This window comes from Hippocampus comes, unplaced genomic scaffold (assembly GCF_001891065.2).
Source record: "Hippocampus comes isolate QL1 unplaced genomic scaffold, H_comes_QL1_v1.1 scaffold111, whole genome shotgun sequence".
NCBI lineage: Eukaryota > Metazoa > Chordata > Actinopteri > Syngnathiformes > Syngnathidae > Hippocampus > Hippocampus comes.
In genome coordinates, this window is record NW_017805698.1 from 3,034,328 (window position 1) to 3,059,634 (window position 25,307).

The following is a 25,307-nucleotide window of genomic DNA, read 5'->3' on the forward strand; positions in this document are numbered from 1 at the left end:
CGAACAAGTTTTTAACCATCATAAGTTGTAGAAGAGCAAAAGTTAGAAAATCAATGTATACAAAAAAAATCTGAATTTGCATATGCAGACTTAATTTTTAGGTAGGCATATTGATATGTAAGCGGAAACAAGCATGCACAGGAACATTCCTGCGTGTGCCTCAGAGGTGAGACTCTTCAAACAAGAATTATCTAGTCAAACATTTTTTTTGGAGATAATTAAATTTTTTGACTTCACCGAACTCCCAAATGTTCAACTACATTCACATTAGTTATTGTGTCACTCATGATGCTTGAAAAATCTCCAATTATACTTGTGATACAGTGCTTTTTTGTGGTGTTTCAAGCTCGATCTCATGCGCTATTTTGTGAAATCAGCTGAATCTCCCTGAGGTGTCCCAACAAGACTTGATTCAAGAAAATTTGGGTGTCAATCCAACGTTGACAATATAAGCACTAATTGCCACAGGTGACTTAAATATCCTGCTGAGGTAAAGAGAATGAGCGTTGTGGAAAAAAAAAAAAGGATGATTTTCCCACATAGGGAGTCACAGTTTTACTACATTCAACACACTCCGGCAGCGCACTGACTTCAGTACTTCAATCCCAAAATGACACACGCGCCTTTCCTGTCCATCACTTCCATGAGTTTCAACGAGCTTTCTCTAAAACAGTCAATCAAGTGGCACCCCAGCATGACCTGGCTCCAATCCATCCCTCAAATAGACATCTGAGCTCTACACTACATCACCACCTCCAGTGTCTAACCTCCAGGCGAGTCTCTTCCACATCACAAGCACCTAATTCATAAGCCCCATTTCCTGAGGTGACCCACTTCCTGTCACGGCCTATTCCGTCTCTTCGTGATAAATTATTAATTGCACTTCAAACTGCTCGTCTCCTTCCTTCCCCATGTAGTCACTGCTAATTAAAATAATGGCTACGACCTTGAGCTACCAACTGAGACTGTTGCTCGGGTCTGTAAGTCAATTAGTGTCTTCATCATAACCAGAAAGATGTATCAGGAACTGTCAGTTTTAGAACATTTGAATCATACATTTTTAAAAAATCATTTACCCTCACTGTAAAATCAGGAATGTGACTTCACATTACTTTTAATGAACTAGTAAAACCCATCCATTCATTTTAGACGGTGCTTGTCCTCCTCATTAGGGTCGTGGGTGACCTCAAGCCAAACCAAGCTGACTTTGGGCAAGAGATGGATTCGAACCCTTAACCTTAGAACTTTGAGGCAAACGTGAACCTCTCTACCACACTGGCTGACTTGTGGAACCAAACGTTTTAAATTTAGGGCAGTCTTCCATACCAGCCCCCTCCGTAGGTATAACGACACAATCTCATTAGATCTAATACAACAGCTGGATTTGGAAAAATAAATTACTGTACTTACTGATTCGGTTGCTTTATTTACCTCTCTGAGTGGGCCAACACATTTGAAAGAGCTCTGTTTGATGCAGTGCAAACGACAACCATTATTCATAAACAGTATTAAATTAAACTCTCTATCACCCTCTTAACCAAAACTGAGCATGATCTTAATATGTTGTTGGGCTAATTTGTTTCGGTGGACATTCAGTTTGAGTTATTTTTTGAACAAGTGATCCCTCTGGTGGCTATTTAATGAATTGATCGTGCATTCTCACACGCCATTCAATTTACAGTATTAATGTATTCGTTTATTCCCCGGACAAACATCAATTCCAAAACAATTCTTAGAATAATAATAATGTTTTACTAATTTGCCTTTTTTTAAAAGCTTTTGGTCATTGAACCGGAAATAGAGAACTCGTTGCGTAGCAACCGAATGCCCACACACCGATATCAACATGGCGTGTTAGCTTCGACCTACGCGTTTTACGCACGCATACATCCATACATACAGTACACAATATATTTTATATCTGGGTTCAGTACAATGGCAGGCAGGAAGAAAGAAACTACTTTGCAGGTATGACGAACAAATTATTTCAATTGACAAAAAAAAGTTTGCAGTCACAGTCATGAATCGTTTCTACTTCATTCTTCTGACATTATTTCGCCTTTTTTCCACTTAAGGCTTCCGCCACTAATCAAGAGCAATGGGAGGAGGTTCTTGCAACCAAGGGGTTAACGGGTAAGAACTGTATACGTACTCCCATTTCCCTCAATTTATTTTCAGGGTGAATGACGCGGGTTTAAGGGGAGTCGTGAACGCGCCTGTCTGTTGTATGAGCGGTACTCTGGCGCCCCCTAGTGGTAACTACTGGGAACAGCACCCGTCCTCTGCCTTGTCTCCTCAGTGGTGGATGTGTACCAACACTGGTGTGGCCCCTGTCGAGCTGTGATCAGCCTCCTACGAAAAATCAACAATGAACTCGGTGATGAGCTGTTACATTTCGCCACTGTAAGCATTTTTCGTGATGGACAAGCTTTTATGCTCAATGGTTACATTAGATTACAAAAAAAAAAAAGGACAGATGGGCTAGGCTCATTTGTATACGTGGGGGTAAAAATAGAAAGTATGTTTAAAAAATGTAAAACCCTTTATTTTAAACATATGTACACATCATACATTCAACATATGCTATGTTATAAATGATGATGATAGGGAAAACAGCTTAAGTAACACAATAAATGGATGTGGGTTGGAATAAAGAATGGAGCGGGTCATATGTGGAGCTTGGGCAATACTCCGCACATCCTTGGTGGAATGCTCTAAATTAGAATTTGAAACAAAATTGAAATTTGAATGCCTAAGTAGTGTGTGTCGCATGTTCGTGTTCATACAGGCCGAGGCAGACAGCATTGATGCTCTAGAGAAGTATCGAGGGAAATGTGAGCCCACCTTCCTGTTCTATGGGGTGAGTCAGACTCAGCGTTACTCTAAAGGGTCTTGAAATGTTATTACAGTGCGTGGTGCGTGTGCGTGTGTGTGTGTGTGTGTGTGTGTGTGCGTGTATGTGTTGTGTGCACACCGAGGGAGACAGCACTGATGCTGAGAGAGAGCGAGAGGAGAGAGAGTCTTGTTTGTTGTGTTCGACTGTATTTTTCTCATAAAGTGGCCAGGGGTATTTATTTATACAGTGCAGAGTGTACCAAACATTGGTAAGGCTTTTATTGGAGGGAGGCATTTATTTGTGGTACTTGCACCATTTTTATAATAATATGAACCACCATTTTATTATTATTTGATTCCTTTACATCTAATATATTATTTTTAAGGCTGCAAACATGGGATACAGTCATTCCTCGCCATATGCCGGCTCACTTTTCGCAGTCTCGTTGAATTAAGGATTTTAAATTGTGGATTTTCTACGATATTCCATTATTTTGCGGTGATCATTTGACATGCACATTTTGTACTAGTAACTTGCAAAATCAATTTGAAAAATCTTTTACAGCCCCAGCCCTAATAGGAAGTGTTTATAAATAAGAGTATGGGAGTCGCCCCATGATAAACGAAGGCGACTTGTGTTGAATGTTCCAGGGTGGCCAGCTAGTGGCCGTGCTGCGAGGGGCCAATGCACCTCTCCTTCAGAGGATGATCGTGGACCAATTGGGCAAGGAGAAGTTAGTGCTGGAGCATGGCGGTCAACGTAAAGTGGTAAAGTCAGCTGCAATACGCACAGTCAGTCAGACACGGGTCCAACCAGGATTTTTGGGGATTCAAAATCAATTTTCCCACGCTCTCTACAAATTTTTATGAGAAATGCATTCATAGTTTGTAATGAAATCACTACTCTGTATGAAATATCGAAATGAATATACATGACTGTATATGTCGATAATCGAGTTTTCCTTAAGGACAGCACCTCCCAGGGTTGACCAATGCTAATTATTTAGTGTGCCTTCCAGGTTGTAGATAATGATCTCACAGATGGTGAGAAGATAAAAGAGCAGTGGACCCATCATCATTCAGAGGATGGAGAAAGCAGAATAGGTGCTGTGAAAGTAATACCCTCCAGTTTCTTAATCCTTGCATCGACAACAATGCAGCTCACGTCGTCTTCGGGACTGCAACTGTTAATTGCCATCATTCGATGTTGCTCATCCCTGCAACTGCTCTCACCGCAGTTGCTGCCACTAAGTCCATCACTGTGGCTATCATCAAACCGGATGCTGTTGCTCACGGCAAGGCTAATGAAATCATTATGAAGGTACACGGGGACTCTAACACCCTCCAACCTCACATATTATTTTGCCACGTATCCCGTCAGGAATTCATTTTGCTGTCGTCACATCATCACCTAGATACAAGATGCGGGGTTTGAGATCCTGGCCCAAGACGAACGGATGTTGACCGAGGCCCAAGCGGGAGAATTTTACCAGCACAAAGGCACAGAGGTATGGTAGTTTTACAATAATCCTCAAACGTATCAAATGCATTACCGTAGAAGCAAAGAACAGATAATACTGATCGGTATTGTATTGTGTACTGGGTATTTATTAGGGGTAAGGAATTTATTGGTTTGGGCCTTTATTTCTACAATTGCATTTTTATAACATGAAATAGAGTATAGTCAAATCTCTCATACTCACAGTTCGGCACCTGCGGATGTGCATATTCACTGATTTTGTTTTTTTTTTCTTTTTCAATTTGTCTAATATTTTGGGGGCTAATATTTTTTTCACATTTTCCCCATTTTTCATAGAAAACGTAAATCAAACTATTATCTCAAGTGAATTTAATTGTAGAATGGATTTTATATGGAATGACGTGACATAATACATTGCGGTGTTTATCAGTACAGTATCATCTTATTTAATGTATGGATAGTCATCATGAATAGAGTTAAATACCCAATGTGTACACTCATGTCAGTGGCCACTACAACAAATTCTACCCAGCTCAAAGCAAAAAATGAGATATCAGTTGATTTGAATTCTAAAATAAACATTCACATGGGAGTAAAATCTTAAATCCTTCAATTTGTCTGCACCACATCACACGGCTACAGCCTGTGCATATTTTCAGTAAGGGGCTTAAATCCAGCTGCTGGCTCAGCCGAATAATTTTGCTTTGTGGGCAATTTGTAAGTACTAGATGAAATCTTTTGAGATTTGAGAATGACTAAATATGCCAGAAAGGGTAAAGGCGTCATTTTCTTGAACTATGGGTTTGCACTCAGATACAGCTCAATGAATTCGATTGAGAAAAGTTCGATAAGTCAGTTCAAATAGTTAAACAAAACAGATTTATTTAACACATTAAAAAAATACTTTTCAGAAGAATCATTTCTGAGTTAATTTCTACATTAATCATTTTGATTATGTAATAGTTTAATTTCTTGAGATGGTAAATTGGGCGTTTTCATAAACTATAAGGTAAGACCATATATCGTGTTATATTTTGTTTTGTGTGAATCAAATCGGAACGAGTTTTACTTTGAATTTCCCACAATATTGTAATTTATTAAGATGTGCCGGCGCTAAATCTCAATTTACAATAACTGACTTGCTCCACGTCTGTTCTTCCCTTGTTTTGTGTGTGCGTGTATTTGACCTGTAGGAGTGTTTCAAAGACCTGGTGCAGTTCATGTCGAGCGGGCCCTCACGCATTCTGGTTCTCTCTCAGCTCGAGGACTCATCCGACGTGGTACAAAACTGGCTCCACTTCATTGGCCCCGCAGACATTGAAGAAGCCAAGCGAGAAAAGCCAGAGAGGTGAGATGGTGAAAATGGTGTTGAACTATCCCAACCACTGTGCCACCAGAAATGATCGCATTTCAATAAACTGGTCCAAAAATGATTCACAACAAATAATATCTGTGTTTATCTATTCCAGTGATTTTTAGTGACAGGTACAACAATTACACGCTCTACTAACAAAGTTATAGAAATAGCACAAAAACTGAAAATTTGGATACTTGAAGGGAAATAGACAGGATCATATTTGTGTTTTTTTTTTTTTTTTGGCTTGGTGGTGTGCCATGAGGTTTTTCAAAGCTAAAATACATGCCTTGGCTCAATAAAGGTTAGGAAACACAAGTGTAGAAGATATGATATAGAATGAGAAAGTACATGCACCAGTGTGGTAGAACGGCAGATTTCCACACAGCAAAAGGAGCCGTTTGCTCTATCAGACACACCCACGTGATGCTCCTCCACGGCTTCAGCACCAGCCGAGCCACCATCTGCTCTTCTCTTATTTCCCTGCCCCCCTATCCCGGGTGCTGGCAGCTTGCGGGCGCAATACGGCACCCGCACGCTGTTCAACGCCGTGCATGGCAGCGAGGACAGGGATCAGGCCGACAGGGAGCTTGCCTTCTTCTTCCCCGACTTCAGCACAGCCCCGGGAAAGGCGCAGGATGCTGAGGAAGAGCGTGTGGAGAGGACGCTGGCTCTCATCCGGCCTGACGTTGCCAGGGGAAACCGAGGTGGGGTTCGAGCCGAATACATAAGCACAGGTCTGTGCATGTGCTCGGAACCATACACACCCAAAGGTGGCGGTTATATAAAACGGAATTGCAGCTGTACATCACATTAACAAACAACTGGCAACCGACTGGCTAATGGTTGACCCACACCACCCTGAGCATTTAATAACAGGTTCGATCATTGCCGACACCCACATCACTCACCAGACGTGTCCCCACCTTTTTATGCCACACGCATACTAAATGTTGGATTATATAGTCTAGAACGTGATTTTCAGGGATGTAACAAAAAATTATTTTGATCAGAAAATCGTTTTGGGTTTTTTTGTTCGTTTTTTTTTTTTTTGAAAGATATGAGTGCATCAAATCAAACCGACTTGTTCTACTTTGAATTATATCGAGAAACATCAAATCATCTTTTATTGCAGAAATGTATCTTAAAAGGAAATAGCACTTTCACAGTACTGACAAGTTCATTCAAATGTATGTAAAATGACAACAATAAAATAATTCCATCATACCCTCTTAAACTGAGCCGTACCATACCGAATTGAATCGTAATCCCACTGAGTTGATCAGAATCGTTCCACTTTCAAATCAAACGGTGATTGAATCGTTTCACACTCCACATAGCGAAAACAGCTTTTGTGGAGAGACGTACACCCGTTTTGATTTTATCGTTCTAGAACACAAAATCAATTGAGAACTGTTTACTTGATTGGTCAATGGGATATTCGGTTATTGAATCAATTCTAGAACTATTCAAAAGTGGCAGCTGTAGTACTGGTATACGTTTCCATTAAAAATATATATTGACAACCAATGATAAGACCTCCTTTGTTTGTTAGCTTTAGCTTTTGAATAGCCACGAGCAGAGCAAAAATATACACACGAGGCAAAGACTCTCCGAAATGTGCTAACAACACAGGCTAAACTGAGCTCCTGCTGAACATAATACCGGGACAAGGCGGGGTTCAATGTGCATTAAAATGAACAGAATAACAATATTGAAAACGGTGGATAGTTTTAAATAAAACTGCATCTTTTCCATGTTCAGAACATGAACATCTTGTTTTGTTTTGTTTGTTTTTACAGCACTGATACAAATCTATATTTGATATGTGTGGTCTCTTTAGAGGAGATTCTGACCCATATAAACAAGTCAGGCTTCAAAGTGTCTCTGCAAAGAGAGGTGATGTTGACAGAAGAACAAGCCAGAGTATTTTACCTCCACTGCAGTGAGGAAGACTTCTTCCCTGCACTGCTGCAAAGCATGACGAGGTAACCGGAAAATGAAGGCGAATATTGATAAGATGTTGACTCACCATGTGCATGTCCGTGCAGAGGGCCAGTGCTGGCTTTGGCTCTCACCAGAGAAGATGCTGTTCAACACTGGAAGAACATGCTTGGACCTTTTGATCTTAAAAGAGCCAAGAAAGAGCATCCTGAATGGTGTGATAAATATTTTCCCCCCTTTCACTCACATAAACTCTGCTCTCTTGTCAAATATTAAAAAAAAAACATTGGTCTACCTGGTATAATGGAACCTTCAAGATCTTAATTCAAATTTACAAATTACAGGTCACATAAAAGTTGGAAAATGTATTATCTTGATCTCTTTTTTTTTCTATCACAATTTTTTTGAAAAGGGTTTGGAGACTATATCCACTCTACCTAACATTATAGTTTTTAAATGTCTTTTCTATGCTGTAACGTAATGAAATGACTTGACTGTAACCATGACGCTGCTTTCTGTGTTACTCCTAGTCTTAGGGCCCGTTTTTCCATGGAAGGAGATCCGGTCAACCAGCTGCATGGAAGTCAGTCTATTGAGGAGGCCTCAAGGGAAATCAGCTTCTTCTTTCCCGTGCAGCAAACACTGGCCGTCATCAAACCTGACGCCGTTGACCAACACAAAGGTTAAGCATTATAAAAGAAAACAAAGTCACATTGCTGGTATGCTTAAAGAGGTTAACTATTTCCCACGGTGGCTCCCCTACAGACATGATTTTGGAGGAGATCCATAACAGAGGGTTCTCCATCAGACGAATGGAGGAGAAGCTTCTCTCCAGGGAAATGGCCGAAGGTTTCTACAAGGAGCACAGGGAGCGGCCTTTTTTCAGCCAGCTTGTGGAGTTCATGTGCAGGTTAGTTGATCATGCCCCCCCCCCCCAAGAAACACCCCAAAGGGGGTACTTGGCACTGTCACAAGTTTTTAAGCTCTTATAAGCAGCAGCTAGCCTCGGGCAGATCTCTCTCTCCCCCTGCTTCTCTCTCTCAAAACAGCACATTTAAATTGTGGAATCATTTTCCGCTTCAATGACCGTCTCACAATCCTTCAACGGCTCTAATAGAACTGACGGAGGGATGTGAGTGCAGAGCACTTCAGACTTTGGCGTCAGTGCCCCTCAACATCATTTTAAATTTGTTTAGTGCACGATAAAAGGGACTTATCTTACTACTATTACTTCAAGGAGACATTATGTGCCACCCCCATTATTTTAACATGATGAAAAAAAATCAAAACTATTTAGTTCTTTACATTCTGTTTAAATGTTTTTATAAAGTACATTATTGTGTGTTGTCTTATTTTTAAAAATGCATAACAATTTTGGGGGGTTTGTGAGATTCTGATATGGATTAATGGCATTTCTATTAATTTTACTGGGGAAAGATGATTTGAGTGTTATGAGCGTAATACCAAAATGAAATGAATTAAACTTGTATCTCAAGACACCCATTTGTCTTGTTGAAAATAGCCCCTTTAAGGGGCTGTCCATATACAGTACTGCTCAACCAATGGTGAGCTGTGTAAAACTAAATGCAGTTCTGCTTACCTCTTGGCTTTGACCTGAGAGCAGCAGCATCACTCATGGGAAATGTGGGCATTTTTGCAAAATAGTGACTCCGACTGTTTCAGATAGTGTGGCCTGACCAACACTTGAAAGTGGCTCCGGATCTTTGGTCAGCCAAGCTGATCATGGGTTGACTCAGTCTGTGTTAATTGGAATTTGTCCAAACGTTACCTAAGTGCAGAATGTGTCACTCTGAGACAGATTTGCAGGAATCAATTTCTTGGTTAATACAACTCTTGATGGGTGGTCAGGTAGTGCAGACAGCCAGCTGTTTGTATACTGTACAAAAAAAAAAAAAAAAAAACCTCACAGCTAGCCTAGCTTAGCTGACTGAAGACAGTATAAAATTGAAAGCTGTCCAGTTGACCAGCGTGTCTTCTCATCTGTCAGTGGTCCCAGTGTGATGATGGTCCTGGAAAAGGAAAATGCAGTGGAGGAGTGGAGGGCCGCCATGGGTCCCACAGATCCCGACCGGGCAAAGGCGGAGTTCCCCGACTCTCTGAGAGCCCGCTTGGCCTCCGACGTCCTTCGTAACTCCGTGCACGGCTCTTCGAGCCAGAAGGATGCCCAGGACGAGATCCAGTTCATCTTTGGTATACAAACTGAGCTCACCGACACTTTAGGTATTAACATGACATGTCTGTTGCAGAACTGCTTTCAGATATTTATTAGGTTTTGTTTTTAATTGTTTAAATCTGTAACTATTTCTTATGCAGATAAAAACACAAATGATGCCACTCCAGATAAACAACAGCAACAGTATGAAGGTAAGATTGAATGATTAATAGTATTCATTAGTAATATTGACAATGCCAATATTATTTATAGTCATATCAATGAAAAATGTACATAGTCTTTAAAGTGAATTCTAACGGCTAATTTTATGTATAATCTAATCATTGAAAATAAAATTTACATTTAATTTACTGGCATCAGTCATATGTAAAAATAGTGACCTCACACTTTAAATTGTAAGCAAACACAAAATGTGCTCAGATAGTCACCTACAAACAAAATGTAGAATTAATTCTCTTTATTATTTTAAAATAAGAAAGCCTGGATATAGAACTAGGTCTATATAAAATTGTGTAAGAAAACACTACTCGGTTTTGATTGACACAGTCAGAAGGGTATTCAAGTAACCATGTATTTATTATTCTTTTTGGAGTTTGTATTCAAGCCAGCGCCTGTATGTACAGCATATATTTTGATAACAAAATGACCTCATTGTTTTGTCCTTCACACTTAGGTGATACACAGGAATCAAACCCTTACAGTCCAACCACCGAAGTGAAAGAAGGATCAGAGTTTTGACACTGATCATCACTGGAACCAAACATGAAAATGGCTCTTGAATGAAACGGCTGTCAACATGCTTGCCCGTTTAGAAGCAAATGTGGACAACAATCTGTCAACTTGCAGTATTTTGTCTCTGATCCAGTCTTTACTTAATATACACATTTATTTTTTTTCCTTTCTTCGGGTGACTAAAAAGATTTGTCTGGATGTCTCTATCAGCCATGATGGTTTAACTGAACATACAGTACAAGTTGCATCGTCTTACTGGTGTCCTGCATCCATGGCGTCGTCCTCATTGAAAGACCTCTCAAACATCTCTGCAATGCTCCTCTGATTGGGATCCTGCACAATTACAAATAAAAACGTTATACACTGGATGTAACGTGAGCTCCCCAAACTCTCTAAGGAATGTAAGGAAAAAAAAATAGCCCAAAAGGATATAAAATGCATATAATATATAAAGAAAAAAAAAGCATCAATAAATACCATCTTTGACAATTGATTATGTTCAAAAGGAACTACAAGAAAATAAAAATCCAATTTAGTCCTACCCTTCAGTAAGTAAATAGTTAACTTAAAATATTATGGATACAATACTCGATTATTCATTCATTATTCACTTTTTCAGTTCAATGATCATTTTGATACCTTAGAGTGGAATTGAGCTGTCACTGCATTGGCTGAGAGGTTGGACTCGGACAGGCCGACCTGCTCCAACACTTTCATTTTTCCTTGGATCATTGGCCTGCACGGAGAGGAGAAAAAAAAAAACACGAAAATAAACAACATCAGAATTCGCACACTCTCCATAGTAGTGCTGATGTTTGTCACACATACCACAGGTGGTCATCAGCTGTTCCCTTGGCGACCAAATAGTGAATGTTCACGTTGTTTGTTTGACCGATGCGGTGGACCCTGTCTTCAGCCTGGATAAGAACCTGCCGCGCAAAATGAGAGTGGTGCATTGACTTTTGAGTTTTTCGAGTGATAGGCCATCGCTTCGGTTTTTTTGTGTTATAAACAAAATTTCAGTTACGGGCAAGCTACCAGATGAGTGATGTTTATTTAAAAAAAAAAGCATGTGGGCAGGGCGAACTACAATCGCCGGTTGATAGGTACAAACAAAATCCAAATCATAATAATCACAAGGAGCTGCCATAGGCCACAACTCACACAAGACGCTCACATGCAAACCAACTTTCTCCAGTTCCTGGCATCACTCACTAGGCTATGCCCCTTAAAGGCACATATCCAACACATGAATATTACAGTAGCTATTCAGCCATCAGATTTAGTTAATTTTTTTTTTTTAATTGGAGAAAATCTGATTTTATTTGCCAATTTTTAAAATTTTTCTTTGGGGGTTGGGGGGACATTTTTTAGACATTAACGCATTACAACATTAAGAGAAAGATTCTGACATTCAACCAGCAAATGTGCTGCCTGTTTTCATATCATTATTGTTGTAAGCGTTAAGGGGGCAAAGCATAAGCTATTTTATTTTTTATATCTTTTTGTAATTAATTGGCTGATTAATCAGTTATCAAAATTTTGTTTTGCTAAAATATCAATATTGGAATTGCCACAGAAAATCCATATCAGTCAGGCCCTTGTAATTACACTTCCCAAAACTAGTTTATTTCTGTACATTCTACAGAATTATGTTTTTTATACATTGCAGCGCAGTTTCGCTTTATTAAAAACGGGTAACAATAAAAAAGATGGCAGTATTGGGTGAACTCTAGCGGATTAATTGCATTTCAATGGGGGAATGGAGAGAATTTGTTTGAAATACGATGAGTAAAGTAAGTTACGAGTGCTGTAAATGAATGAAACCCATAAATCAAGGTGCCACTGCATTCAATGACCATTAAAAACATTTGATGCATCATTTTTATCATCAGTCCCTACCCCGGGGTTCCAGAACAGTTCAGCGAAGATGACCAGGTCGGCGGCGTGCAGCGTCAAGCCCATGTTGGCGGCAGTGATGGACAGGACAGCCACACAGGTCTTACCCGAATGTTGAAACTTGTCACACAGATGCTGGCGCTCACCGGACGGCGTGGAGCCATCGATGCGAATGAAGGAAACATCCTGTTGAGAATGAGTATGCAAGAATAACCCACACAACACAGTCACATTTAATGGGACAAGGCTATCAAAATGTCACAACAGGTGAGATTAAGACTACTATGGACATGCCAAAAATAATTTAAAAAAAAAAACATTACAAGATTTTTAAATTGTAATGATAAAGGATCTGAGAAATTCAAGGGAAAAAAAACCAAAATACTTTCATTTACTTAATTCTCATGCTGCAAGACTATATTCTCATAACTCAAACGTTTCACTTGCATTGATGGCTGATGATGCAGGTAGCAGGAGTTCAGTTCACAATTGAAAAAGTGAATGCAAGTCTTAATGATTGTCCATCTGTATACTGTATATGCCTTGCAATGTGACTGGCGACCGGTCAAGAGTGTAGTCTGATACTGAGTCAAAGTCCGCTGGCGTAGGCTTCAGCTGCCTGTTGTGGCATGAACCGGACAATCAATATAGGACATGGACAGATGGATGCTTCTTATCAGCATGGCCCAAATACTCTGTTGTAAGAGGGTTCAAAAGACATTCGGAGAGTGTTTTTACTGTCCGGCACTTAAATATTTAATGTGATGATGGTTCAGACAGCTTTGGAAAATTCCACTTAGAGTCGAAGTTAATGGGATGGTCTTAAGTGCTCTTTCCTGGAGCCAAGACAATCATGCAGAGTTTTCTTTGATCTTATACAAAGATGGTAACAGGGCACGGTGTTATGGCTTTACCCTGGAGTTGTGGGGACGGATGGGAGCTATTACGAGGGCTGAATGGACTGCTCACACCATCACTGCCAATAAGCCCAACCATGCACTCCTCAAATAACTTCTCTGACCTCCTCCTCTTTGACTTTTTTCACTCACCTTTTTAACAAGTTCATTTGTGATGTGATCCAGGACCAACTTGTGATGGGCAAATACCAGGAACTTCTCCCTCCCACACTCCAGCATGTCTGTGATGTACTCCCTGTCAGTGGTGGAAAAATAACATTGAAGTGTTTATTTTCTTTACACTTCATAATATTACAATTAAAATCATTTTTTTACATATAAACACAAAACATTTTAAACAAATTAAAATCCAGATAGGATTTTCATTCCTATAATTATTTTAACTTTGTTCCAATAAAAATATGGTTTTAGTGCCTTAAAATTGTGACTCAAAATTACTTATCTCATTAAATTGCAGGCTTTCTCCTCATATTCCAAAGATGTTATCCTTTTTCTCTGAAAATTAGGTCAGTCTTCCTCATTAATTCCAATTTAATTCTCGCAAACTAATAAATCTATTCATAAAGTTACAAAACATCGCCTTAAAAGCTAAACTAAAAAACATATTTCTCAGAATTTTTTTCCACATATAATCACAACTACAGTTGTGATCCGGTATTTCTACTTTTTCTCCTATTACAATTTTATTCCCATAACATGAAGAGTGCCTTTCACATATCTAGACTTAAGTCTTGCAATATTCTGTCATATTTGTCATTATAACCTTTGCACGACAGATTTAAGCATAATGGTCATTTGAAGGATAATTACGGCCTTAGTTGGAAAGGCTTTTCTTAAATGACAGTTGAGATTCTTGATAGATTTTAACTTGTGTACTGCATCAAAAGAGGGAAGGATCTCCTAACTCTTCCCGTAAAGCCGGAAACAAAATTGCCCAAACGGAGTCGCACCCTGACACCCAAACACTCTGCTTCACTCATTTGTTTTACCTTATTCAGTTCAGCACTTTTATTCAATATAGTGCGTCATTTTACCTCATCACATCCAACCAGGTTTGACATTTTATTTGTAAAGGAAGCGTATACGCACGCAATGGCTTGCAGCTTGGCTTCGGCTGTGTGGTTGTAAAAAATGAGGAGCGCTTCTTTTTCATCCTTTTTCTGAAACGGGACCAAAGAAAGACACTTGTGGTGAAGTGTTGTCAGAAAAATAGCTGATTGCATTTAAAATCACTGATGAAAAAGAATACAGGAGCATGGTGCACTAACTCACATTTTGATGTACCCCTGCTAACACCTTGGCGGCGGCCGACAGAGCCGCTTTGGTACGGTTGTTGACCCCGTCGATGGTCACCGTGACAACCTTACGCTGTTTGGAGGGAAGCTGGGAAAGGACGTCCGACTTAAGGCGCCGCAGCATCAGACATTCGGCCAGCAGCAGCTTTAACTCGCCCAGATGGGAGGAGCCTGAGTAGTCCCAACCCCAGGCCAGCTGGATGAAATTGGAAAAAGCGGAGTTCACGCATTTGAGCATTTTTCCTCCCTTTCTGATAAAAGTCAGCAACAACCCAATTTTCACTCCTTGATGCACCTCAACCTACAGGACAATTGCTCATGATTTGAAACACCCATCTGATGTATCAAAGTTTGTCCAGTGCTCTCTGAGAGTTCATCGCCTCTAATCTTCTCTCTTTTTAGCGATTAAGATGGATCCACACGACCAAACAAAGTGTTTGAAACAACTGACAATTCACTATCGGCAGGTATCAGGGCGTAGTTAGTTACCTGTTTGGCAGCGCAGTAGCGCAGCCCAAATTCATGGAAGCGAGGGAATAGCGTAGGTTTGACAGCCAGGATTTGTGTGTAGAGCTCAGAGGGTCTGGACATAGCAGGGGTCCCCGAAAGGAGAATGGCCCTCTTAGCTGCCTGAGGGTAGAAAGAAGAAGTTGCAAAATGTGAGTGGAGAAATTTCTCCTGTTCACGGAGCTGGAACATTCTTGATTAAAGGGAACCTGAAGAAAATGGAACTACATGGCAACCAGATGGGTGTCCAAAAAAAAAAACAACTGCCCTCGGTATCAACAGTACAACTTTGGCATCAAAACACGAGTTTAACATTCAAAGAGACAGTCATCCCATTCACATAATGTAAAAGACTTTTTTTTTTTAAATCAATTCACGATCCATTTTCCCCATAGATGTGATAATTAAAATACACAGTGTCAATTAAATGGAAATAAGTACAGTACAAGAAATTTGTCACATACCGGGATATACTGTAATTGGTATAATAGAGAGAAAACAGAAATGTTTAGAGATAATTAAAAATAAATTCATTCCTTAACTGCGCATCACCATTTGGTCGAATAAACGCAATTTATTGCAGGGGTGGGCATCATCATCAGTCAGTAAGCTTCCATCAGTATTTCGGGCCAGCCCAGTCTGAGTCATCAATGACAGTCAAACGGCGCTGAGAATGGACTTAGAAGGATTGTTTGCGAAAAACAAATGGATCAAATATCTTGTCCTTGTAGTGTATTCAACTAATTATAAGTCAAATATGATTTGCAAGTCATTGTATTTTGTTTGTATCCGTGTTTAACACAACATCCCAACTTCACTGGAATTGTTTATGTCGCTAAATGTTAATATGTACCGGTAATAAATTAAAAACAATAGTGCAGGTGTACATTATGAAGTGTATCCATCTAACCTGTTCAGTGTAAATGATGGAAAGATAAAAGACAAGCACCTTCAATAATGGCAGAGCAGCTTTACAACGAGCCGTCCTGATGTTCTTTAGAAAGTGAGACTCATCCTGCATAGGAGGAGGAAACAATTTTATTCCAAGAGTATATTTTCAAATCAATACCATAACAACTTCTAAAAATCTGACTGATCATACTCACCATGATGAGGACGTCAAACGGATTCCCTGGCAGTTGTTTGTCCATCCTGCTTAGGAGGTCGTAGCTGATGATGTTGACCAAGCCTGCCCGCAGGTTGTCTTTGGCCTTCACCACCACATTGACGCTGTCGGGACTCAGAGAAGGGAGCCAGCGACGGAAAGCCTGTTGGACAAAAGGTGAACAGTATTTTCTCAAATAGCTGCCGTCACTGGAAAAAAAAGAGGGGAAAAGAAGATACGTAACAATGGCATTAAAAAGTGAACCGCTGAGGCCCTTATGTACCATAATTTTTCATTAGCGGCCGCACGCATTTATTCACTCAATTGCAGCGGTGGGAACCATTTTCACATTAACCACGATATTTTACACTGATTTTACACAATGATCTCAAAACATCACTTTCAATGCATTTAAAGTAAAGCTACGAAAAAAGAACCCGAAGCTAAAGAAAGAACCAAGGGAGACTGGGTGAAACGAATAAGGTGTGGATCATAAACAAGAATGCGCACAAGATTGCGGACTGATCTCTTTGAGGTCTACCAGAACACAACTCACCATTAAAGATGCGAAATTAAGTAAGATTTTTAATACTACATACAGATCTCAATGACAACGTGAGATAAGACTTCAGATTTTAATTCATGACAGATGAGGTTGGGTTGGCACAAAGTATTTCAAAGAAAATTAGCAGTTAATAATTTACTGTGAACACTGGACAATAGTTTTCGTAAGGGGCGCCAGGGGAGTATCTATTTGAGGGCGGTGTTTGTCTTAAACACACCTAGAAAGCAACAAGGTGTCTAAGTACTCACTATTTGAGGATACCTGCAATAATGTTAGGATGAGAGAATTTATTTTTTGGCCAAATCTTACCGACCCCGAGTTGACTTGCGCTACTTCTCCTTGTCCCTCAAGTCACTACATTGTTGTGCCTGTGCTTGGTGGCTGATTTGGCCGTAGGGGTGCAGCTACCAGCTAAGATAAGACCCAAGTCAATCTTTACCTCATCATCTGACTTCACTCCCTGCAGCAATTCCAACTGCTGATTGGGAATGTGCTTGACAGCCTTTTAAGGGGCAGGCTGAGGGGGTCCTTTTAACTGCCTAAAGACTGGCTCATCGAAAAATACTCTGCCAGTGGTTTTGTGTAATTGCTGCTTGGAGATAAGCACAGAAGAGTTTTGGTGAGGAAAAAAACAAATAGGAAGGACCATCAAACATTTTTTTGATTTGACCAATGCTTGCTTTTATGGATGGATGGATGGATGGATGGATGGATGGATGGATGGATGGATGGATGGATGGATGGATGGATGGATGGATGGATGGATGGATGGATGGATGGGGTGGAACAGTGCATAAAATCCAATCCCGGTTCAGTTCCTCATTTTGTGCCCTTGGTTTTCGGTTTGGTTCAGTATGCACTGACTTAAAAATAATACATTTTCATGTCGTTAAAAGTGCATAATCATGGCACTTTGTACAACAGTCATGGTTCTGGGCAAATACATCACCTATACAAGCCTAAGTTATACAACATCGAGTAAATACTCAACTGAGAAGAGATAACTATTTCAATATGCATACTTTTTGTTATTTTTGTTTCGTGATTTACCATGAGGTTTTTCTTACACAAAATACGTGCCTTGGCCACAGGTTGGAAAACACTGATCTGATAATTACTCTCCTAAATAAAAACTCAAGTGACTAAAATAAGTCTGATGTGATGCACATGGACAAAGACGTGCCATAATTCATATGAAAAACAGATGGAGTCATGATTACATGTAGTATTACTCTCTACCTCATGATATTTATGTGTGAATGATCTCAGGTCGATGGAGGAAGAAAATAATATCGTCATCTTCTCAACAGGACACAAAATCGACACACTACTGTTGGAACAACTGTAGTTGTATTAATGTTTGCTCATTTATTAATTTTTTTTTTTACCTCAGCCCAAGTGAAGCGCACAGAAGATGGAGACACCACCAACACAGGCCACTCCTTCCTGTAATAGGCAGCGATGCAGATGGCCTGCAGGGTTTTCCCCAGGCCCATGTCATCAGCCAGGAGCAGGCGGCCTTGTTTGGACACCGCAAAACTGCAAGGACACAGTTGAGATGATTAAACAATCTGGACTAAACTGCAAACTTGAAAGAAAAGTGTGTGACCTTTTTTTCACAAATGAGAGGAAAAATGAAATGATCCTTTCTGCCCTGCAATATTTGTTTTTCTTTTAATAGTAAAAGGTGTAGATCTATTTTACCCCTTTAGGTGAAAAATATTTGAACATGTTGGAGTGCTTTCTTGAAAAATATTTACCTTTAATCATAAGCAATTTAATAATATGAGGTGTAAATCAGCAAATTTGTAAATAGTCAACAAAAAAAAAATCCTCAGCACCATCAAACCAATTTATACCCATTTGTAGTTGGTGTGCATCACTTTTAAAACACGACTTGTTACGCATCTCCATAAATGGAGTGCGATAGGATTTAAGGACTGTACAAATTAAAATGTAACGACTCGACTGAGCTTGGTTAAAATCAAAACCGAAATTGTCTTTTAACATACTTCATCACATACTGTATTTAATTACTTTTATAATACAAGGTAAAAATCTAGCAATTGTATAAATATTTGTAATTCATATGTTCAATTAATTGGAAAAGTAATAATATGGGTAGGGGAAAGAAAATATCTTGTTCACATCGTTAAGACAAGCTCAGTAAGTTTCATCATTTTTCTTTGTAAAACATTTTTTGAAAATATTTAATTATGTAACAAAAAAGTATCATTATAATTCCCATTTATTTAAACTATGACATCATGTGTAAATACTGTATATGTAACAATATGACATTAAAAATCATTCGAAAACACTTTCTGTTCTGACGACTACAAAAGGAGCGTGAAAGGCCATCCACAAGCACCTACTTGACTCCTTCCGTCTGGAAGGGCAAGAGGCTGCTGGTGATCGTGGGGTCAACAGAGGACAGGTCGGCCTCAGGGACATCTAAGCTCCTGGCTCGAGGCCCCTCGAAGCTGGCAGAAAAGGCCTGGACCACCGCCCGGGGAAGAGGCTCCACCTCAACGGCTGCTATCCCACCGAGGAGCTCCACTGAGAATGGAACGCGATGCGATTACACAAGAAGGCGAACGGCAACAGGGGGATATAATCCAATGGGTAAAACCTCACTCAGTCTCTTGTAGTCCTCCAGTAGAAACGTCCACTTCCTTGTTTTCATGTCTGTCATTTAAACGATCAGGGGACAGATTTACACTGCAGGTCCAAGTGTCCAATTCTGAATCTATTTCCATTTACGTTTCAAGCAACTCTTATGCAATATGGCTGCTCACATTTGCGGAACACATCAAACAACCTGCCGACGTAGACGGCCAAATTGCATGTAAATACCAACATTCAAAAAGAAAGTTAATACAAATACACAACATTAAAAGTTATAGAGCATTTAGCTGGCCTGGGCTGAATCAATGAGTACCCTTCACATTACTCCACTGGCTGATATCTGCTTGGATTTGGTTAATTTAGTGATGGGTACACTTCTAAAATGAGCTATTCAGACTATATTTATTGGTCTGTGTTTTTACTGTCGATTGCATTAATTTAGGTTGGGGGTTCTTTTATGTGTTCATCTGTGTTATTTGGACACATGCAGGTCCCAAATAATCCTGTACATAAAAGACAAGATCAAACTGGTACCGTAAGACTTTGTCGGCATTTGCTTGAATGCTGCAATCGCGTCGTCATGGTAACTGATATCAACTTCAAATCTGGAGGGCGACACCAGGACGCACTGGCCCTGGACATTGGCCCCTGGTTTTTGCCAACCGTTGCACAGCTTCAGCAGAGCGGTCAGAGCAGCACCGTCTTGAGCTCGGCTGGTCAACGCCGCCATGTCCAGTGCGTCCGAGCCTTCCAGGGGCCTCAAAGACACCGACGCAATTGATGCCACTTGGGTCACTGCAGCGAGAAACCACACGTTAGAAAGGAGCCGATGCATACGCATGTCACGTTGCGCGCTACTAAAACACACTTAGCTGTTGGTAGTCCTCCATGCTGAAGCTCCACATCTTGTTGACAGGATCTAAAGCAAAGCAAACAGGGGATCCTCGGTTTATGAGAAAGTTCTGTTGCTACGTCGGCGAAATAAGCCAATTTTATATGGAAGTCTGAGAGCACCTCCATTAACTCAGCAGTAGTCATAATTACAATACGGCATTTTATGTGTATTTCAGCAGACTCCATCTTCTTCTTCACCTCTTATTTCGTCTTTCTTAGTTTTGGTCTTCAGTGTCCACAGTGAGACTCCACATTACTGAATTCCTTGTGTGACATGGTATACTTAAGTAACATCTTTTTTATGCAATTCAGTTTGGCTGCCCTTATTTTTAGCTGTGTGTGTTTTCAATGCACTGCATGTTTGCACTGTGGTTGAGGAAAGAAATTTCATTTGTGCTGTACGTTGTACAAAGAGCATATTTGACAATAAAGCTGACTTGACCTGACATGTGTGGAACATGTTAGAAAATCCTGCATTTGGATGGTAAGTTGTCACCACTGTCAAGTTGCTCAAAAAAGAGTAACAATTGAGTGAAACTCATGCCATCTTCAAGAAAAGCTTGTTTTGTGTTTTTAACAATGATTGGTTAAAAAAAAAAAATAATAATAATCGGTATCGGTACTCCATATTGGGAAGCACTGAAATAAAAGTATTTGTACTCTTCTAAAAAAAAAAAAAAAAAAGAGACGTACTGTTGCATCCCTAATCATTTAAATAATACATGAATGAATCCCTTCTTAAGGTGAACATAGTCAATGCCGCTATCTTTGCTCAAGTAGCCTGCACGTACCGGTAATGTATATGTACCATTTATAAAATTACGTGTGCATATTGTGTGACTGTGCAATTTCCTTGGCAGGGTTAATTAAGAATCGATATCATTCTTACCATTGGCCTTAAGACACAAACAAGGGACTGCAAATGTTATATGACAGAAATCTGAAAAGACAAATGACCAAATTCAGCTATGAGAAAGTATTTTAAACAGTAAGTGGGATAAGCTTTGTGGTCTGTGGTTGGTGCCTGCCTAATTATTTTCATTTATAAAAGCTGCACAAGACAGATGTCCATATTGCTGAGTGTAGTCATTATAAATAGGATTTATGTGTCCACAAAGAGTATTTGGGTGTCAGCTCAGAGCCAAGGATTACGTTAGCCAACATATGTCAGCTTTGGCTTGGTGTCGCTAGCAGTTGGCTTGTACATGAAAAAAAAAAAAATATATATATATATATATATACACCCTCAAGCTCATACACACACACACGAATGGTCATAATGTCCAATAGAGCCAGATATACAGGTAGTGCGTTTTTATTTAGGTTGCTGTACTTGCAAGGCCAACACTGATCAATCTATCGTAAGCAACGTTTTTATTGTTTTGAAAAAACACAACCATGGACAAGGTTAACACAACCATCATAAATTGTAAAAATTATTTATATATACTTATATTTTACAAATAGCTATGTATTATCATTTTTGAGGTTATAGCGGCAAATCATCATTAGGTAATACCTGCTTGGGTTGTACTAAATCCAGTCCAACGGGGGTTATATTTGCGACCATTGGAATGTTTAAATATGATCAAATGTCATGGCATGTGGGGTCCCTCAAGAGTCAGTCCTTTGACCCCTTTTTGTTTAATCTGCATATATAACCAATTAATGTTGGTCATTGTGGCTATGCAGATTATATGCAGCTAAATCTATAAATACAGACAACAGGTCATTAAATGTGCTGTGTCACAGTCTAAACATATTAAAAACTGGATGAACCAAACTTTCCTTCAGCTAAACCAAAACAAAACTGAATTGCTTTGGGCAAAAAGGAAAGACATTGCTGTTAGTAAACACAAGAGTCAGTGATTTTCAAGACCAAAGACCAAGTCTGAAACCTTGGTGTGCTGTTTGATTTGGATCTCACTTTCAGCAGTCATGTAAAATCAATCACAAAAACAGCCTTTTACCAAAAAACACATCCAGATTAAGGGTGTTCCGATACTACTTTTTCACTTGCGATATGATACTGATAATGCAGCCAGAGTCCTGTGCGATACCGATATCAAATCCCATACAATATCAGCAAGAATGATACATACTATTTATTTTTTAGTATGAAATGTTAGAAGAGACTTGATCAGGTGATACCTATTAAAAGAAAGAACAAGAGCACCGGTATGAGAAAATATCATCCATTTCTTCCAAAAAATGTGAGTTACATAATTCAAAATCAAAAATGAGAATGAACCGAACTTGAATACTTTAAATACAAAATAAATTGAAGGACCCTGAAAAAGAACCCGAATAGAGTCAATAAACACAAATTATACTTTTTGAAGTGGATAATAACGATTCAAGTTTACTTCAGAATATTCAGAATCAGAGGATCAGAACAAAGAACGAGCATGAGGAGTCTTGAATGGATTGCTTGAATATGAGCGCTACTATCTGAGATTTTTTATGTCGACCGATATAATCCGCCATTAAAAACGTTTTGTAACAATGTGAAGCACATTGGTTTACCTTGTGTATGAAATATATCAATAAAGCTGCCTTGCCTAGCAGTTTTGCTTCAGATGTATGATGGTGACCCGCTTTTTAATTTTATTTCACATACTTTTTGTGAAAGTGAAATTGATAGAATGCTTAAGGTGCAGATACACTCACACCAAAATATATTAATAACACACTCAGGATTGGGATTTGGATTGTGTGGATTTGATTGGCCGCATCCAGTCACTGCTGGCACTGTAAAATCACCTCATTCTGATGATTTTTGTCCCTTTAATACCTTCTAATTCCGTTTCTCTATTTACTCAATTTGGTGGTTGCTCCTGTATATATTGGTACAAATGCATAGTTGTGAATGCCGCTCCTGTCCAATTTGTCTCACAGGATGAATAAAGTATCTTCTCTTTCTTTCTACCTATCTATCTGACTTGACTGAACCATCATAAAGGTACTGTATGTATTTCAACAACGGGTTAATTATAGCATCCTTTTGAGAGCCGTCGCTGATATTTTGGATTCTGGAGCAACATAAAGGGATCATGGAGCAACATAAAGGGATCAAAATAACCAAGTAAAATGCCCTACAATAAAGAAATGTGTCAGTGGTGTACATTCTTATGCTCTCGATTTATGAGCGTACTTACCGTAAATCTTGGATGGGATGGATTTAAAAGCAGCAATGAGCTCTGCGTTGTAGCCCACCTCCACCCTGAAACGTCCGTCAGCGTGCGGCACACATTTGCCCCATGATAAAGCAGGCTTCCTAGCAGGCCCGGCCTTTAATGTTGTAGAGTCTGAGGTGGGTTTGTTTGGTTGTTTGTAGAAGGAGCCCAGTGCTGCACTGCTGGGAGAGGGCTGCTGACAACTGAGCTGAGCAGGCTTCACACTACTAATGTTGCTGCCAGTGGTCATCACGGGCTGGTTGACGTGTTGGCGCTTGGCAGGAGGTGGTGCATCTCTGGTCGATGTCTATGAGAAAAGACAGCATTTGCATTGAATTTGTCTTCAAGGAGCAACCCAGTACTGAAGAGAGAAGGAATATTAGCGCCACATTGAAGAGAAAAATTATATAAAATGGAATCTTGCAATAAAAGCGGATTTTTTATGATGTTTTGTTTTTTACATTAAAAAGTTGCATATTGTTATTTATTTATATTTTTGCGATAAAGTAATGCACTAAATGTATTCCAAGATTAAAGTTATGAGATTAGTCTCATACTGAAGAGGGAAAAAAGTCAATATTTTGAGATAAAATTCCATTTTATGAAAATATAACTGCATACATTCCAGATTAAAGTGATACCGACTATAATCTGCTGTTAAAATAATGTTTCCTTTCATTCTTACGTGATTTTAGTCAAAAGGATAAAATGACTTCATTCTTGTCAAATTACAACTGCTGTGGACCCCCTGGATGAGCATATTTGTGAACTTTTTTCTTTTCCTTTTTAATATTTCTTTAACATGTATATCTGGAGGGATTAAACCACATTTACACCATCCCACTGGCCCCCAAACACCCTGTTTATCATGGAAAACGCATGTTTATCAGCACAAGACTCGTTGTCCTCACTATTGTTGATGAAGAGACTCCATTGGCATTGGCGAACGTTGCGTGCTTGTGGTTACCGGTGAGACGTGCTTCTTGCCCGAAAGGTGGAACAAACCGCTTCGGTGCGGATGTAGTGCTTCGGTCCGTTGGGCCAATCGCGTTCTGTGCAAGCCTCTGGGCTCTCCTCTCCAAAGCCTTCCTTCTGTTCTCTTCAATCATTCGCTGCTGCTCAGCTGTCAGCGGCATCGACATGACTGCCTCCCTACTTCACTTAGCAGCGAGACGGTGGCCACATCTGGACTTTCAAGTGGCAGACAAGCTAATGTTAGCAGCTATCGACGCTAGCCAACGTGTGAAAACATAGCTCAAAATATCTAAAGGTGTTTGCTTGATGTAAGAATGAAAATATGCAGTAAGATCGCAAGAAAGTGCTGTTAGAGGCATATAAAGTAAATAACTTTCCACAATCTGATGCCAACTCGTTGAGCAGATGATGTTTCGCAGTACATATCTGGCGCGAGGGAAGTGACGTATGATAACAAGGTGACACTAGAGAGGGCGTGTCCCAAATGTCGAACTTCCGCATACATGCAGTAGCGCCGAGTCTTTCTTTTTTAACAGAATAAAAACAAAACAAACAGGGGATTCATAAATAAAAACTGCTCGTTTCTATTTACTTAAAACGAGATGTTATTAGACAGAGGTCGTAAAAAAGGTGAAAGGTGCTTTATTGGAGGGACAGCTTTTATTCGTACAGGCTTGTTTTCGATAATTATAGTTACCTCCTGTAAACAAATAAACCCTGTACTAGAGGGTTGCAAGAAACAATTATTTTAATAATAGATTAATCTGTTGATTTTTTGTCAAAAAATCTATTAATAAGATTTACACA

The 25,307-nt window shown here is 39.6% G+C and overlaps 2 protein-coding genes across 2 annotated transcripts; one reads left to right on the top strand and one right to left on the bottom strand.

Annotated features, from left to right (window-relative positions):
• Positions 1 to 1,820: 1,820 nt before the first annotated feature.
• On the top strand, positions 1,821 to 10,545 carry LOC109523266 (thioredoxin domain-containing protein 3 homolog). Its single transcript, XM_019882290.1, has 17 exons — positions 1,821 to 1,968; positions 2,076 to 2,133; positions 2,300 to 2,403; positions 2,789 to 2,860; positions 3,487 to 3,603; positions 3,855 to 3,939; positions 4,074 to 4,156; positions 4,251 to 4,343; positions 5,509 to 5,663; positions 6,180 to 6,376; positions 7,513 to 7,657; positions 7,721 to 7,828; positions 8,144 to 8,295; positions 8,379 to 8,523; positions 9,622 to 9,854; positions 9,948 to 9,998; positions 10,481 to 10,545. The coding sequence occupies exons 1-17, from the start codon at positions 1,825 to 1,827 to the stop codon at positions 10,543 to 10,545; spliced, it is 2,007 nt and encodes a 668-aa protein (XP_019737849.1). The 5' UTR covers positions 1,821 to 1,824.
• Positions 10,361 to 24,937, bottom strand: smarcal1 (SWI/SNF related, matrix associated, actin dependent regulator of chromatin, subfamily a-like 1). Its single transcript, XM_019882536.1, has 17 exons — positions 24,437 to 24,937; positions 23,508 to 23,832; positions 20,324 to 20,374; positions 19,990 to 20,250; positions 19,465 to 19,515; positions 19,203 to 19,386; positions 18,216 to 18,366; positions 16,264 to 16,425; positions 16,107 to 16,172; positions 15,140 to 15,280; positions 14,628 to 14,846; positions 14,445 to 14,515; positions 13,488 to 13,590; positions 12,442 to 12,624; positions 11,368 to 11,468; positions 11,179 to 11,275; positions 10,361 to 10,872 (listed from the first exon to the last, which is right to left on the bottom strand). The coding sequence occupies exons 1-17, from the start codon at positions 24,665 to 24,667 to the stop codon at positions 10,792 to 10,794; spliced, it is 2,478 nt and encodes an 825-aa protein (XP_019738095.1). The 5' UTR covers positions 24,668 to 24,937; the 3' UTR covers positions 10,361 to 10,791.
• Between the last annotated feature and the right edge of the window lie 370 nt (positions 24,938 to 25,307).